Source organism: Pseudopipra pipra, chromosome 2, assembly GCF_036250125.1.
Source record: "Pseudopipra pipra isolate bDixPip1 chromosome 2, bDixPip1.hap1, whole genome shotgun sequence".
Classification (NCBI taxonomy): domain Eukaryota; kingdom Metazoa; phylum Chordata; class Aves; order Passeriformes; family Pipridae; genus Pseudopipra; species Pseudopipra pipra.
In genome coordinates, this window is record NC_087550.1 from 33644308 (window position 1) to 33661241 (window position 16934).

Sequence of the window (16934 nt, forward strand, 5' to 3'; positions counted from 1 at the left end):
GTGGGCCTCAGAACACTCTCCAAATCCTTTATGGTTCCTTGCTAACATGTAAGAGTCCATTTTATTTTGAAGTGTGATGGTAGAGTTAAAGGGGGATGCTTGGGCTCTTTGCTCTCTCTGCCTTTTAGAGATGCTTGGAGCACCAACACCACAAAACAGCGTTTTCCACACTTAGGATCTGTGTGTGTCCAGGTGGCTGCAGCTGCTCTAGAGAGATGCGTAATTGTTTTATCAGGTGTTTCAGGCCTAATGAGTTGAATTGTTTAGCCTACAACCTGTGCTTGGAGGTCATTCTGTGAGCCAATAGGAATAGCTGTGCAGGCGGCAGCAGTCTGCCTTTTCCCCACTCAGTTTTTCTCAGGGCCTTTGCACCCATGTCCTGCCCCATTAAGTTTCTTGCAGTTGCTGTTTGCTGTTTGGATCAAGTATACAGCGCAAATAGAGAGCTGGAAGAAGTGTGCTCCTCACTGCTTTCCAGCCTGGAGAACAGCCATGGCCTTTTCTCTGCAGATGCACTGTGAGATTTGCACTTGCAGGAAACATTTGGTTTGCCATGTGCATGCTGATGAACTGCAAGGCTGTCTGATTTGTCTTACAGAAAGCAGTTGTTTCATGTCACTGAGGTGATTTAATCTCTTCCTCAGTTGTTGCTTTTCTTGGATATGTTTGGTATTCACTTGATGAGGTTTTTTTTTCAAATACATGTCCAATCTTATTCAATCTGAACAATTAATAAACACTAAATATTCGTAGTCAGCGGTTAAAAGAGAATTCTGTGTAGTCTCTAGAATCTTTCTGAAAAAGCTTGAAAAACATCCTACCACATTTGTTTATTCTTTCTTACTGCTTTAAGTTGAAAAGAAAAACATCCAAACTGACACAAAGGAATTACCAGGTGATTGGAAAAAAAGTAGATAGAAATTTGCTGCAGAAATAACCTTCAGAGCATTTTTTTACCTAATGAATTTTATCTCTCCTATATTTCTGACCACTGTCAGGTTCATTTCCTCTAATTAAAAATTCATCTTCTGTTCATATTTTGACCAAATGAAAGTTGTTGGCTTTCTGCCACTTGTATTGGCTAGACAGCATTCCTAAACACCAAAAGGCCTGCTTTGAATGACAAAGACTTAAATGTTTTCTCTGATGACCTGATGTATTTTGTTGTTTCTTACTAACAAGAATTCAAAATTAACATGAAGAATTTTCTTTTGTTTTTTTTTCACAACAGGGCTGATGGAGTGATGAGAACAATGAGCACAGAAAAACTCCTAAAAACTGTACCAATTATACAAAATCAAATGGATGCACTTCTTGACTTTAATGTAAGTTTAGCAGCATGTACATTTCTAACATACACTCAACTTAGAAAACTGCCCAAGCTTGTAAAATAGATCAAGATTAAAGGTCTTGAACTTGGTTCCATGTTACCTGCACAGCTTAAAAAGCACGAATAGTTTTGTTCATTGAGATTCCCCCAAGAAATCAGGAAAAAGAAATACGATGCTCACTGGAGAGAATGCTTTGTGCTAAATTACTGTGTTCATTGTGTACCTTTTGTAAGAATTGCGTGTTCATTTAAAAGCTGATCATTTCTGCCTTCTGTCTTCTAGTTATATTAGTTAACATTAACACTGGTTAACAAAAATGTCTGCCAAAATGATTTAATTCTGTGCTGAGACAACTTGTGTTGGTGTGCTGTGGTGCTACTTTCCACTACTAGCCAGCAGGATGATTGGAACTGGAGTTCAGCTAAAAGTTTTCCATTAAGAGATCAGTTCAGTTACATTAACTTTTTTTCTGATCTTCCTAGGTTAATAGCAATGAACTTACAAATGGTGTAATTAATGCTGCCTTCATGCTCCTCTTCAAAGATGCCATTAGACTGTTTGCAGCATATAACGAAGGGATTATTAACCTCTTGGGTAAATATAACTAAATATTTATTTCTACAATGTTCAGCTTTGGGGAGGGAGCTCAGTGAATGTTTGAAAATAGCTGCTTTCTTGAGAAATTGAAATAGTTTTGTTGTAAAACGTCAAGATTTTACTGTTAATTTCCAATGTTTATCTGTCCAGTTGCTTTGTATACAGGGATTGGTAAAATCTGAAAGCAAAGTCCATTCAAGATTTTATTTGCTTAATTTTTGTCTTTCACTGCTTTGACATGGGTTTTTTTGTGTGTGTTTTTCTCAGATTTTTTTTTTGGTCTCATTGAACTGCATGGCAAACCTGAATCACTATATTAATGGGGGTTTTTTTTGCAGAACGAGATCAGGTTGTGTTTCGTTTTGAGTGGAATAAGTTATGGTCAGTTAGAAATTTGCTGTCACATCATCTGTGATTGCTTGGCTATTGAAACTTCCATGTTGCTAAGTTTTAATGATTGGTTCTCTTATGCTCCTAGAGCATATCTTATATTTTAAGGGGAATTACAAATTCAGAGTTCCGTCCCTTTCACTTGCACATACTGGAGATGAAGGGGAGCCTAAATTTAGAAAATAATTAAGTTGAAAGCAATCTGTTGACTTGCTTGATTTGGTTGTAGTCTGTGATTGGATCAAGCTACCTGATTGCTGTCATTACCCAGTGCTTGCAAAATGAAAAGCAAAATCCAGAGTAAGTTAGTCAGCCTTCCAGTCTGAAACCCCTGTCAGCTTATTTTCTTCTAGAAGCAGTTACTTTCACTCATGTTTTGAGCGAAGCTTAATATAGAAACAGGTCTTGAAAGGGCTTTTCAAAAGTGGGGTGGGACCCTCTTGCTCTCAGCACTGGTGTTTTGTAATCAGTTGTACCTCACTGCACCAGACCATAACAAGAGGCAGAGAAGATCGAAATCTTGCCTGATATCTGGCTGCTGGAATAGAGTAGATATTTGACTGCCAGATTGTAAAACTGCCTTTTTCTTTCTTTCTTCTTCTTCCCAAGAAGATGAATTTACTTTTCTTTGGGTGACCTATTCTTAAACTTGATTGTCCTCTTCAGGGTGGTTATGCTTTTGTGAGATCTAGTACCTGCAAGGTAAGGTGTAATTGCATGCATGGAATCATTAGCTTACATACGACAGAGCTTTTGTCATTTGGTGCAAGTTAAGCATAGTGACTTCTGCAGTTGTCATAATAACAGATCTGCAGGCCTTTGCAGAATCTTGATTAATTATTTAATGCAAGTATTCTTACTGTTTCTAGAAAAATACTTTGATATGAAAAAGAACCAGTGCAAAGAAGGCCTTGATATATATAAGAAGTTCCTCACTAGAATGACACGGATCTCAGAGTTCCTTAAAGTTGCAGAGGTAAGCTTGAGTCAGTCAACTTTGCCCTTTATTTGAAACAGCTTATGAAGGGCTTATTTTGTTATAAAGCAGATGCTTCTTCCTTCCTGCCTAATTGCCCTTACATCAAGGGTCATCTTGTCAATCCCTATGCTGGTGATTAGTTCATTTGAGGACTGTATTGAAAAACCTGACTGTGGAGTACTTATTGGTTTATCTGTTGCTTAAGGAGGGTGTATTAATGTGCCTTTTAAAATTTCCATGGTTGATAATATTTGTGAACTTTCTTTGAAGAATAGCTTTGCTTTAAGCAAACAAAGTAACTTCATGGTGATCTGCTCTCTATGATTCTGGCTATATTCTAGTTTGAAACTCACAATTCTACCATAAATTTTAGATGAAATAACAGTGTTACAAATAAGAAACTGTAGATGAATTGTAGACAAGTAGATGAACATGTGATTTCTTTCTTAGATTTCTTGGTTGCAGGTGTGTTCACGAAGGAAGAAGCAAGTTACTTTGCAAAATGTTTAGCTTGTGGTGGTTTTTTCAAAAAAATGTGTTTAGTCTGTTGCATTCTTATTGCTGAACATTGCTGAATTGATGTTCTGGTATTATGGAATTCCTCAATTGAGATGTGCCCCTGTTCTTTATTTCATTTGTATTCATATCTCTCTTAACAAAAATATAAGCCTTAAAGCTTGACTTGCTGTGTGTCCTGACAGAGTATCTCTATCAGAAATAGTGTTCAGCTGATAACATTATCAACTGAAGTTGAGAGTATTAATTTTTCTGTTGTAACAGTGTATGTCCTGCTGCAAAACATCCTAAATTTGATCTGCACATTAGAGAAGAGTTTCTTTCCAAAACTTCAAAGGTGCTTTGTTATAGCAAATATACCCTTTGTATCAGTAGGTCTGAGAATTTAACACATAAATTGTGAGATAGGCAAAATTCTCCAGCCTTAAAGTTCTGAAACACAAGATTCTTACTTTCTTGTTTCTAAGGTTCTATCTGTTAAAATATCTTTGTAACATACCTACTTCAAATATGTATACATTTAACAAGAATTTATTATAACCAACCATTACAGAGTTCAGACTGTGGAAATTTAAAATATATATTGAACAGGTTTGTGTTTTTTGCATTACCTTATCTAAATGCTGTTTACTTTCTGAGCATCTCAGCCTTCAACAAAAGCAAAGAGGTTCTAAAGGTCGTTTGTTTTATTACAGCAAGTTGGAATTGACAGAGGAGACATACCAGATCTCTCACAGGTAGATAAACTTATTATGTGTTTGCCAGTGCATGTCTGGTTTTGGGGTTGCATAATCAGAAAAATTTGGCATTATGGCATTCACTTAGGCTTTCTTGTATATATTGTCACCAAGTTATTTCTAAATTTGTGATTAAATCCAAGCTCTGTCAGAGCCTGGCTTTCATATTCAGTGATCCTGTTGGTAAAATATTATATATCATTTATGTCATTCTCTAATTGGATTTTAAGGCAACCTTATTTCTATCATGCTTCAAGATGCAAATTATATCTGTGAGTTCACATAATGAAAATTTTATATGATATTATGAAGCTGTGGTTTTTAGCAGCCTTGCTTTTAACTGTATGCCTATCGAAATTAAAGTGAAGGCCTGCAGAGCTTGAACATAAAAATGACTTTCCATGTAATATCCTTCTCAGTGTCTCTTGAAATACTGTCTGCTTCTGATTGTTTGCTTGCTGTTTCCCAGTTGTTAATTTTAACATCTCTTGACATATTTCAGTCCTTACTGATGAATCATTATGATGGAGTGATGTAGTGAGGAGAGTACATCACCTGATACCTTAAGTAATTAAATAGGTACAGAGTGCCAAGATGGGGTATAAGTATTCTGAGCTGTTGTACCTGTTGCCGCACAGTTCCATTCTCTGGAAGTATTTTAATTACTGATTTCTTCAAATCTGTTCCCTAACGTCTGTCTTTGCAGGCACCGAGTAGCCTTCTTGATGCTTTGGAACAACATTTAGCTTCTCTAGAGGGGAAGAAAATCAAAGATTCCACAGCTGCAAGCAGGTGCTTATGTCCTTGTCCTTCTGAACAATTGTCAAATCGACAATTGGTTGTTAAATCAGTTATTTTCAATTTCATTATAAACTAAGGTTTGAGTAGGCTTTGTTAAAGACAAAAAATATGAGCAATTGTGGAATGGCAATTTGTCATAGTTTTTGCTGAATACTTAAAACAGCTTCTTCCAGAATCTAAGGAGCTGCGAGGATTTGCTCTAGCATCCCTACTTATACTTTTGACATTTAATCCTGAACTTCTGAAGAGAAACGAAATTTCTTTCATGTACTGCCTGCAAATATTCATTCTGTTAATAATTAGACTTCTGTAAGGTATGCAACATGAATAAATAAATGTCCTTAGGCTTACATCTCAGCTTTAATCCCTTTTTTGTCAAAACCCAAGGAAATGCTTCCAGAAGTCCTTAAATTAAGAGTGGATTTTAAAGTAATTGGGGGTTAAAGCCATAATGTATATGGTAAAAGACATTAAATGATTTTGAGTACTTTCTAAAACACAACATGCAATCTGGAGAAGTCCTCTACACAACAAACTTCATTGTTTAAATGAGAACTCAGTTGGTTAGAACATGGTGCTAATAATGCCAAGGTTGCAGGTTTGATCTGGGCCATTCATTCAAGAGCTGGACCTGATGATCCTTGTGGGTCCCTTCCAACTCAGAATATTCTGTGACATCAAAATTAAGTAGCATTTCTTTATTATATGTTCAACAAATAAGGCAGTAATATTTTATAAGTTCTTTATGGTAGTGACAATATTAGGGCAGTATTTTGTTACCTTCTTTTTAGAATATTTGCTTTCTTTGGTAAGATTACTCTTCTAAAAGTTAAGGGTTTCTTTTAAATCTTTTTGCATACTCTTAAAAATGACGATAAATTGCAAACTTTCTTTGGGATATACTAGTAGCATTGCTGGTTTGTTAGCTAAACCTGTTAAATTAACAACAATTTGAATTGGAGCCCAGATTATTGGAGATTCCTGTATGTCTACAAATAATACCATCTTAGGCAAACAGGAAAAGAGCAAATCAAACATGAATTTTGTGATACAGTTTGGAGAGGAAACATTTAAGGGGGAAAATCTAAAAGCCAGTGTGCAAGAGTAGATAGCGTGCTTTCTGGGCATTTTGCATTTTTAGTGGTGTATCTTATTTAAACTTACCACTTTGTCTTGTACAGTTTAAGATATAACCAGTGTTATAAAGAGTTCTGAAGGAGACTGGGTGGATTCAAGCAAAGTGTTCTTCAGAAGCTCCAATCACATGTCATCTGTTAACAGCTAGCTTTTCTCCTGTCCAATTACTTTAGGGCTACCACCCTTTCCAATGCAGTCTCTTCCCTTGCAAGTACTGGCCTGTCCCTCACAAAAGTTGATGAAAGGGAAAAACAAGCTGCGTTAGAGGAGGAACAGGCTCGCTTAAAAGCTTTAAAGGTAGGCATACAGAATTTTTAATTGCAAATGCTTTTCCTGCATTCTTGTTGGTAGCTTATTGGGATTCTTACAGGAGCAAAGGGAAAACCAGAGTGATTAATACTGAACGTGTACTTCTGGCAAAGTGCTGGAAGTAGAACCATGAGTGCCTAGATGATACAACTTGTGGAGAGTTTGTTAAAATAGTTTCTGAAGGATTTGTGGAAGCACTGATTCTTGTAATTATAAGTGGTTGGTACTAGTCTGTAGAATAAATAAGAACAATTCTTTAGTTCTGCTTTATTTACCTCCAGTGTCATATACACAAATATTGTTTCTGGATTTCTTATGCCAGCTCACTTTCCCAACAGGAGCAACGTCTAAAGGAACTTGCAAAGAAACCTCATACCTCTTTAACAACTGCAGCTTCTCCTGTGTCGACTGCAGCAGGAAGCATAATGACTACACCAGCCATTGATATTTTTTCTACCCCTAGCTCCTCAAACAGGTATGCTGAATGCTTCACTGTGAGATGCACTGCAAGCGAGGGGCTCCTCTAAGTATCTGATGCAGTGTATATTGCAGAGGATTGGTTGGGTGTAGAGTACATTAATGATGTTATAGGAAATGATGTTTTGGGTACAGCTGATGGGAAAATAATCTATTGCCAAAAATAACATAGGAAGTGTGTTTTCGTCATCTGTTTGCAGAATAGTTTCTGGTATGAACCAATGCTGACAACACTTGTAGCTGTTCTTAGTCAGTAAGTCAGACAGTTGGAACTGTAAAACACACATTTGTCCATATGAAGAACATGCTTTGTCCTCAGAGAACCTGGCAAGTAAATTTGAGAAGTCAAATAAAAATTCCATTTGAGAAGTCATAAAGAAAGTACATTTCTAGATCTTGAAAAGTAGAGTGGCAACAAATATTCTTGGTAGATTTTCAGAGAAAGGAGAGCCTGAAACAGGGTTTGAAATAAGAGAGGTAGGTTTTGCAGTCTTGCATTGCATCTGGAACACCTCTGCCTGCAAGGACCTGCAAAGACACAGTGCAGGAGTACTCAACTGCATGCTAATCCTGATCTTTGACTAGCAGGAGCTGTTGATGTGAGCAAGCACGTGATCTTCATTCTGTAAATTACCTATCAAATTAAGCAGCAGCAGAAGGTACACTGCTTTTATCAGTATAGAAGGAATTGGTTCTCGGAAGGCACATTTTTGCCATGAGTGTGATCCTGTCAGCACTTTGACAGCTTTCTTTTTCCATTAGAGAGCTGTTGTAGGAAATTACTTGACATGAAGTACGTGGAAAATAGCTGAATCACGTATAAGGAGCTAGAGAATCTATCAGTGTTAGTAACTGTAAGACTTTCTTGTAAGACAGATTTTCTTTTAAATTGCTTTTTAGAGGCCAGAAAATTTGTGATGAGTATATGAACTTGAATATCTGATCTTGCTTCTTAAGAGGTCTGAAAAAGAGAAACATCTGATGAAGCTTTTTCAAACAGACAGAAGTGCTGTGTAGCAAAGACAAGAGCATTTTCTTCTGAAGAAACCAAATGTTAGTGTTTCTTCGTGTTTAAATTCAGTTGCTGGCAATATGACTGCTATGAGCAAAGGACAGATTTTACAGCAGGAGCTGTCATGAAGGGGATATGCTGGGTCAGAAGTTCAGTTGCTTGCTATTAAATGCAATGTGTCTGCTTAATCCCTGTCATTACCTTGAACAAGGTTTACCTTGAAAATTATCTTGGTTCAGCTGCTCACATTACAGGGCAGTGCTAGACCATGCTGCTTTTTAGTAGGAGCTATGGTGGCAAAATATGATTGCAATCACTGCTGGAATGGAACACTAAAAACTATGAATTATTCAAGTGATGGGGTCAGCAAGAAAATATACAGAGATCTAGGACATCACTACTAGCCCTTAAGCTCTTGTGCCAATCTCATTTTGAGAGATGCTTGGATGTCATGGTGATACAGCTTGTGTCCATAAGAGTAGCCATATGTGCAAATTTTGGTTCATTTTGTGTACTAAAATGTTCTGGGAGAACACAGTACTGCAAGATTTATTTAAAGTATGAAATGAACTCTCTGCAGGTGGATGAATTTTACTGTTACTGTTAGATTTTTTTTAAATTCTTGCAGCAGTTGTATATAAGCCTTCACTCTACATTTCCATGTGATGTTCTGAGGTTTCAGTTTGGTTTTGAATGATCTAAAATGTGCATTTAAATGGGTTTTCAATCACATGCCTGAGTTTTGATCAAGTGTGTTCACGGCTTGCTTTATTTTGCTTTCCCCGAAGTTCTTTAATAGTTCACAAATGCAAGGCAGTTTCTTAGCAATGGTTGATAGTGGAGAAATGTGAGTTGTGGATTTAGATGTAACATTTTGGTGGCACAGCCCATTATAGTTCATTTTTTCAGTCTGTTTTTGTCATATTGTAGGGCTTTCATGAGGTGATTTTAAAAGTTGCTGAAGACTGCTGAACATAACTTGCTCTAGCCCTGGAGTTGGACTGTGTGAAAGATGAGAAGTCTGCCAGTCTCTCTGTCTTAGACAGCTTTGACAAAAATCACTTGGCGTAACATACAACTCATCTTGCTAAATTAACACATTTTACAGAACTGAAAATATGAAGTTCACCAGCCCTTATAATTTTGGCTTAGTTCTGCCCATTCTGTAATAACCATTTTGTAACAAAGCTTTCATTACTGTTGACAGTCACTACCATTTGCCTATATTGAAAACTGTGATGTAGTTCAAACAGTTGTATTAATTTATCTTTGTAGCACTTCAAAGCTGCCAAATGATCTGCTTGATTTGCAGCCAACTTTTCATCCGTCTGTACATCCCATATCTGCTGCTCCACAAGTAGGAAGTACCTGGGGAGGTAAGAATTCTGAGCTGGATTAAGGTTCTAAGTGCTATGGCTGTGTTCCTGTAAATGTTTCCCCTAGTGTGGGGGCTATTTCTTTCTTAAAGAGAGACATCTTACAAACACAAGCTTTAATTGGGTGAAGGAAGCAGAAAAATAAAATCTGAGTATGGATTAAAATAATGCAGCAGCATGTGGTGATTCTAAATAATTTTGATATGAGAGTTCTTATTAGCAAAGTTACTTTTATTGTTGACCAGCTCTGTCAGCCTCATAACTGCAGTCTTCAAGAGTCACATGGCAAGCTGGAGAAACTTGGCTGTGAGGAGCCGGTTTTGTGAAGGTGTCTGCCAGGTAGCCTGTGCTGCATCAGAATTTTTTTAATAAATATTCTAAATTTTGTCTAATGTTTAATCAAATTTGCTGGTGATGATAAAGCAGAACTTGGATGAGGCCTGATAGGAGACAGTTGTGATAACTGTACACAGAAAGAAAAGCCAGAGTTAGTTGCTGAAATAATAATAAGACTTCTCTTTACAAATTCTCTGCTATATTTCATTTAACTGTAATGGCAAATTAGCAAAAAGCTGTGATTGGATCTCTTAAATGCAGAGACAAAAAATTATATTCTTCCCTCTGAAGTTTACTTCAGAACATCCAAATTATCATTCTGCTGAGTTGCTAGGATGGATTGAATGTGATGCGAGATGATCCCATTGATACAGGCAAGCCATCAAACCAGTGAGCCAAACAAGAGCATTCTAGAAAGTCATGAAAGTTACTTCAAGATAAGTTTGAGTGCTAGAGGATTTAGATATTCACTCAAAGTTCTTGGATACTTTGCAGTGTTCCAGAGTAATTCAGATACAGTAACATATTGCCTGCTTGCATTGTTGGTTATACTGGTGGACAATTAAAAAACTTTAACAGATGGTTGTGTTTTTGTTGTGGGTTTTTGTTTTGTTTTTTTTTACTTTTTTACATAAATGACACTTAAAGAAATAGTAAACTCCTGAACTATGTGACTATTTTCAGATTTTTTTTTTTTATTAGATGCTTGCAAAAATGCTTTCTTTTATGATGAAAAACATTAGGAGTTGCTGCTTCAGGAAGTTTTGTAGGCACCAGAACAACTTTGTTCTAAATTTTTACTTCCCTGTTTCTTTTTCTGAGCTCTTCTTAACATCTTTTCAGTTATCTAATATATCTTCATAATAAGTGGTGTATGTATTCTGCTTTCCTATTTACTTTCTGCTGTGTACTTTGCGTTTTTTGTGTACCTTCTCGCATTTGTTTGTATGGAAATAACACAATTTTGAGTGACAGAGGCAATGCTAATATATGTGGTAGCTTCTAAAATAAATAAAAGTAGCTTACTTGTCCTTTAGTTTTGCTGAGCAGGGCATTTTCTGAGAAAGATGCAGTGAAGAGTGTATGGAGTTAGGCATAAAAATTTCAGCTCTTAATAGGCTTACGGTTTAGAAATGGAGAAAAATGTTTTGGCTCATCTTGATTGCTTTCTGCAAAGTATCTTCTGTTTCAACTGGTCCTATTTGTTTCACGGGTGACAGGTAAAAGGGGAAATTATCTTCCTCTCGAAGGTCACATCACATTTCTTTATTAACCTGAAAATTTAGCCTGAAAGTCTGTGTTTGTTCCATGTTTTGTTACTTGTGGTATGAGTCTTCACTAATAGTCATTGATATATTTGCTTACTATTGACACATTTCTAAATATTTTTAAGACTTAATTAACTGTGAAGGTTTTGGATTGTCTGCTAAAATTTTAGGCTAAAATTCTGGGATCACCATTTTTTGTGTTACCTTTCATCACAAAAACCCCAACTCTTCAGCTTTACAGACATGAACACTCACTTCACACAGGTGAGGTAGATAAGAAGTGCTTTCCACATTTTACAGATGGGGAAATCTGAGCAATTAACTGACTTGTCTGAAGTCATACGGCAAGTCAGTGGCAGAGCCAAGAATGGAACCTGAACTATTTCCAGTCCTGTGCTCTAACCACTGCACAGCAACCCTCCCTTAGGTAATTTTCTGACATGATGATGTTTGTATTTGGTGTATATGGTGACTTTGAGAAGAGTATCAAATCAACTACAATCAGCTAAAATCAGTTACTGTAAAAATTTTGTGCAGCAGCTCTTAGGTATGTAATAGACCAGTAAATTGTTACAGAAGCATTATATTTGGGTTGCTGCCTTTATAGTCTTGTGCTTCTCAAAATGTTAAAACTAACGAGGTTAAACTCCTGGGGAATGGGTTCTGTGGTTGTATATTCTCAGTTTACCTTTTTCAAACTGTAAGAGATTCTGCTGAAAAACCTTTGTTGCTGTCCTTTCAGGTAAAATCTAGTGGGATAACTTAAAGGTAGAGGTTTGCAAAATTCAAATTACTCTTTTAAATGCACCTGAATCATTAATGCCTAATGATAGCATCATGTAGGTGCAGAGTGATTCCATGGACTCAAGCAGATGCCGTGTGTATTCAAGGATGAAATTGGGCTTTAGAAACATTGGGGTGTTGCTGTCAAGACTGACAGCAAATTTTAAAAGCTGAATATGCAAGAATATAAATTACCCAAACCCAATTAATTTTCGGTTACTTTTGTCACTAGCATTGGCAAGTTCTGAGACTCAGACAAGACTGAACACACTGGCTAGAATTAGAATGAGGCAGACAAGCAAAGAGTCTGAGAGCTGATTACATTCCTGAGGAAATCTTGATTGTCTAAAGATGCATTATATTGTCTTACTAGTCAAAACACAGGAAACTCCATATACAACCTTGGAATTTGGGAACAGAAAGTAGTATGCAGAAGTTTTCCTGATGAGTGCATGTGTAAAATAATTTCAGTAGGCAGTAGATTTTGACAAATATGATTAAAAACTATTTGTCTTTCTTAGCTTCCTCCATATTGTTTTATCTGGGCTGTTTAATGGGATTGCTTGGAGACTGTTCCAGCTGTGTATGGTATATTTGCCAGCTATGAATTTGTACCGAAACTTGAAGCAAAACAAATGTATCAGTGTGGAAGTGAATGTTTTGACTGTTTGAATTTTTTTCCAATTACAAGGAGAACCAATAGAATCAGAAGAATGTGAAACAGCAACAGAAAAAGCAAGGAGGAGCTGACCAAAGGATTATTGTCAGATCTGTTTATTCTACAGCTTTTAGAGTAGCATTCAAAGCAGACAACAGTTTTAAGGAGTACCTGAAAGCCGGGGCTTAGTTTCAGGTGACTAGCTGATTGGCATGTCCACTATATAAAACATACATAAGACAACACAAGGTTTTGTATTGTTGTTATATATTACAAATTCTAAATTAGCTTGTTCTGCTTATCCTTTATTTAGTGTTGGACACTGTCATTTTGCTGACTGAATGATTTAGGAAAAGGTGTTCTAAAGTACTTCACCCGTTCTTGCAACGTAGCAAAGCAATCTGGGAGAGAAGTCGGGTCTTACCTAATAAGAGGCCTTAAGGTTGCAGAAAACCAAAGCTTGCACTGAGCCTGCAAAGAACAATGCAGTTATAGTTTTTAAATTTTGTTTCCTTTAGAATTTGCGTACTACTGAACATGTTATCAAGGTCTGTGGGATTTATAGCTAAGAATCAGGTCAGATTCAGGGAGAGAAAATAACTTACACTTTGAAACTGCAGCACACAGCATGGCAGTATTTACAAGAGTTGTGGATAAATTGATAATCTAACCAGGTTTTAAAAAAGAAAGAAGAAATGGCCAGGAACTGAAGTACTTAAGAAATCTCTCCTCTAATTATTATTCAAACATTTCTCTGTAGTGACTTTGCATAGAAGAGTAAGTTGCAGATCTAGGCACTGTGATAAAACAAATAGGGCTTCGATCTGACCCTTGCTGATCTCACCTAGCATGTTCTTGAGTTTTCCATCAAGGATTCATGGACTTTGAAACCAGGCAGCTAAACCACAGCTCCTTCTGTCAGCAATTATTGTAGCTGCCTTTCCTATCCTGTTCATCTGTTGGATCCTGAAGTAAAGGAGTATTTTAGCTTGGCAATTGTCAGGAAGCCTTGAAACTCTCCTGTATGCCTTGGGAAGTTGTTCATATAGATCCATGTTTCCTTCATTGCAGTGAGGTCTGACAGTTTTTTAGTAAGGAACATTTTCCTCGTCATGGCTGTTGTCCCTCAAAGTAGAACAGGATTTTTCTTGCTTGCAGGTAATGGCATACCCACAACAAGTTTGTAGCTCCAGATGCCCCAGGTACTGAAGGAATTGCTTATGTTCTGTGTGCTACCTTGGTATATAGCTCATGAAAACTTCATGATGCTCAGTAACAGAAAAATCCATAACCACAATTTGAAGAAGGAAAAGTACAGCTCAGTTGTTTTTGTTGGGCTTTTTAAAGCTGTCCTGAGGATGGTATTGCATCGAATCCTCGCTTAGCACCTGGGGTTCTGTTGTGCTGACAGGCAGTCTCTGCTCCAGAGACTTTGTTGTTGCGAGTGTCATACTTATTTTCAGTATAAAACGCACTCAGGAAGAAGCAGTTTATAAGACCAAGGTGTTATTAATTTAAAAAAAAGGAAATCTGTGGCTAGTATCTGTAGTATTTTTCTTGAGTAGAGAATAGGTAATTCTGGATAATTTGAAAATACTACAATTAGCTAGATCATCCTGAGTTTAGAGGTGTCAGGAGAAAATTATACCTCCTGGACTCTTCTTAACTCTGCTCTTTTGTACGTAGGAAGCAGCATGTAACTAAATCCATCTCCCTTTTCTTCTTTCTCTTGCTCTCTGGAATTGAACAGATCCTTTTTCTGCTACTGTTGATAGTGTTGATGATGCCATTCCAAACCTAAATCCTTTCCTTACAAAAACTAACGATGCTGCTCATCTGTCTGTGTCTTCTGATGTATCTACTTTCACCAGTAGGACACCCACACATGAAATGTTTGTTGGTAAAGTACAATTTTAAACTAATTTCCTAAAAAATTTAACATTATTTTAGTATGTTTTTGGGGCCTTTCAGAAGCTAAAAGCTGTTTGCTGGTCATTTGGGGCTGATTTTGTGCTATGTTAGAATTTGATTTAGTAGCTGTGCCATGAAAATGGTGTTATGATCCTTGCTTGGCTTCCTAGATGGGATTCTACCCCAGTGTAAAGAAACTCAGTTATAGTTAAAGCAGTTGCTTGAGTGCAGTTTTACACAGTCTCTTATACTTGGGGAATTTTAATTTAAAATACTACATATGTCTGCAAATGGAAAGAAAATGCTGCTGCTTTCTTCCTCAGGTTGAAGTGTCCTTTTTTTAAAAAAGGGGTTTTTTCGTAGTGGATGTTTTTCCCAAGTCATTAACAAAGCTGATAGAGCCCTGCACATTTTGGTGCATGATCTACTCAGACTGTTTACCTACGAGGCAATAAACTAATAACTCACCTATTAAAAACTGTTGACATCTTAATTTGGAGGTGGCTCAGCATGGCTGTCTCATTAGAAATCCTTCTAACGTTTCTGTTGGTGCAGCTGTATAGTAATTTGATTACTTTTCAATATGAAAAGTTCAGTTAGCTTTCATAGACTAACGATCAATTAATTACATGTCAGTTCTGATAAGGAAAGCTAGGTTTAAAAGACAGTTGTACACCACAGGCTGTCTTTATGCTGGTTGAACCCCACTAGAATTGATAAAAAGAAAAATCCAGAATCTTACAACAGAGAGGGCTTTTTTATACCTTTTATACTTGTTAACAGAGATAAAAACAAGGAATGTCTTTAGAGATATTCATACCACCTCTACCTTGTCGCATCTGCTGACTAGTTTCCTAGTTTGTCTGCCTTTAGTGGAAAGAGAGAGCAAGTAAGATGAAGCTGAGCAACTCTTGCTGTGAACTTGTCTCCAGAGTTCCCAGGGAGGATTAGTTGACTGAAACAGCAGTGTACAAATACTTTAAGTTAGTACTACTGTGTAACAATCTGCCCTGTGCTTCTAGTTTTCCACGCTTCCAGTAAAATTTGTATGGTTCACGTGAATGTAGAGTGATTATTTGAAATACAGCTGGTTTTTTTTTTAGTAGGATGGTTATTTAGTCAGATGAGTTTCCTCTGTATAATTCGTTCTGCAGTCATACAAAGAGTTGCAGCGCAGGGCTGTGAACAAGGAGCCTGGTGGGTTTTTGTGGCGTTTGCTGGTCTGAGTAGTACATGACAGCCCTGAAGTCATTGGAAATGGATGGCATTGATACATTGCATCCCCTTCCAGTGTCTCATGCTCTAAGGATATATCTAGAACCAAATTGTGGCCTCCTGGCAAATTGATATGTGAAATGTAAATGCAGTTTTAGCTGTAGCACAGTCAAGGTGCTACGATAATGTGAATGTGGATTTAAAATAACTCTTTCTGGTTCTTTAGATCATTACAATCCGTTTACTCAACTAAATCCTTTTGTGGCAACCAAATATGAATCCACTATTGGGCTGTATCCTTATACTTCAGGTATAAGAAAAATGCCTTGAAGCTTTTACGCTCATTTCTTTCAAGGGTGTAAAACATGGCATTTGGTTGGGAAAAAAAAAGTTTTCATCTTAATATAGCTGTTGCTTCTAAACTGTGCTTTCCCCTTTTGTGTTATAGAGTGTGTAAACTTGTTTCTTACTGTATGTCTGTGTATTGATTTCATTCCATTGGTTCTATGTTATTAGACTGTTATGTGGATTTATAGACTGACCTGAAATTAAAGTTCTGAACAGCAGATAAACCGTATATCTTGGTTCTCTTTCTGTAACTCTCCCTCTTCTCCTTTCATGGCTTTCTCTCTTGTGTGATACGCCTTATCAGATTCTTTTTGTGGTCCTCAAGCTTACCCTAGCGCTTCTCATTTCCGCAATGAGCCTTCTTCTGTAGCTGGTCTATTTGGAGGTAGGTAATGGGATCCAGCCTTACCACAGACACAGAAGTTTGAATGTGTTGTGTGCCTAGAACTAGTAGGTTATTGGCTACAGAAGTGCGTTGTTGTAGTGGCTCCAACTGTTATTCCTGTGCTTGTGCCAGGTGTGTGGTCACAAATGGTATGTATTTTTTTTTAGTTTGTGCTAAACTAAGGCTTATCTAGTCTAAACATGAAATGAGTATCTCCCCATTTCAGGTTCTCTTGTAGTTTACCTGTTGCTACATACCACACAAAAGACATGCATGTTTATAAGTATCTTGTCATCTTGCTCTACCTCATTGTTTTTAAGGTAAAGGGATTGGGATGTTCGTGCTGCTTATGGCAGTTTTGTTGGTAT

General features: G+C 37.0%; 1 protein-coding gene across 16 annotated transcripts in view; it reads left to right on the forward strand.

The window, feature by feature from the left end:
* Window positions 1–16934, forward strand: part of PICALM (phosphatidylinositol binding clathrin assembly protein) — a 66859-nt gene that overhangs the window by 31194 nt on the left and 18731 nt on the right. For 6 of the 16 annotated variants that reach the window (XM_064644918.1, XM_064644921.1, XM_064644919.1 and 3 more), the window contains 8 exons: window positions 1232–1325; window positions 1814–1925; window positions 3188–3294; window positions 4509–4550; window positions 5257–5342; window positions 6662–6785; window positions 7136–7272; window positions 9562–9662. In XM_064644918.1, coding sequence (XP_064500988.1) covers window positions 1232–1325; window positions 1814–1925; window positions 3188–3294; window positions 4509–4550; window positions 5257–5342; window positions 6662–6785; window positions 7136–7272; window positions 9562–9662 — 803 coding nt within the window. Of the gene's footprint in view, window positions 1–1231; window positions 1326–1813; window positions 1926–3187; window positions 3295–4508; window positions 4551–5256; window positions 5343–6661; window positions 6786–7135; window positions 7273–9561; window positions 9663–14457; window positions 14608–16059; window positions 16144–16485; window positions 16567–16934 lie in introns of all 16 variants that reach the window. The other 10 variants (XM_064644909.1, XM_064644912.1, XM_064644910.1 and 7 more) reach the window with 4 other exon arrangements.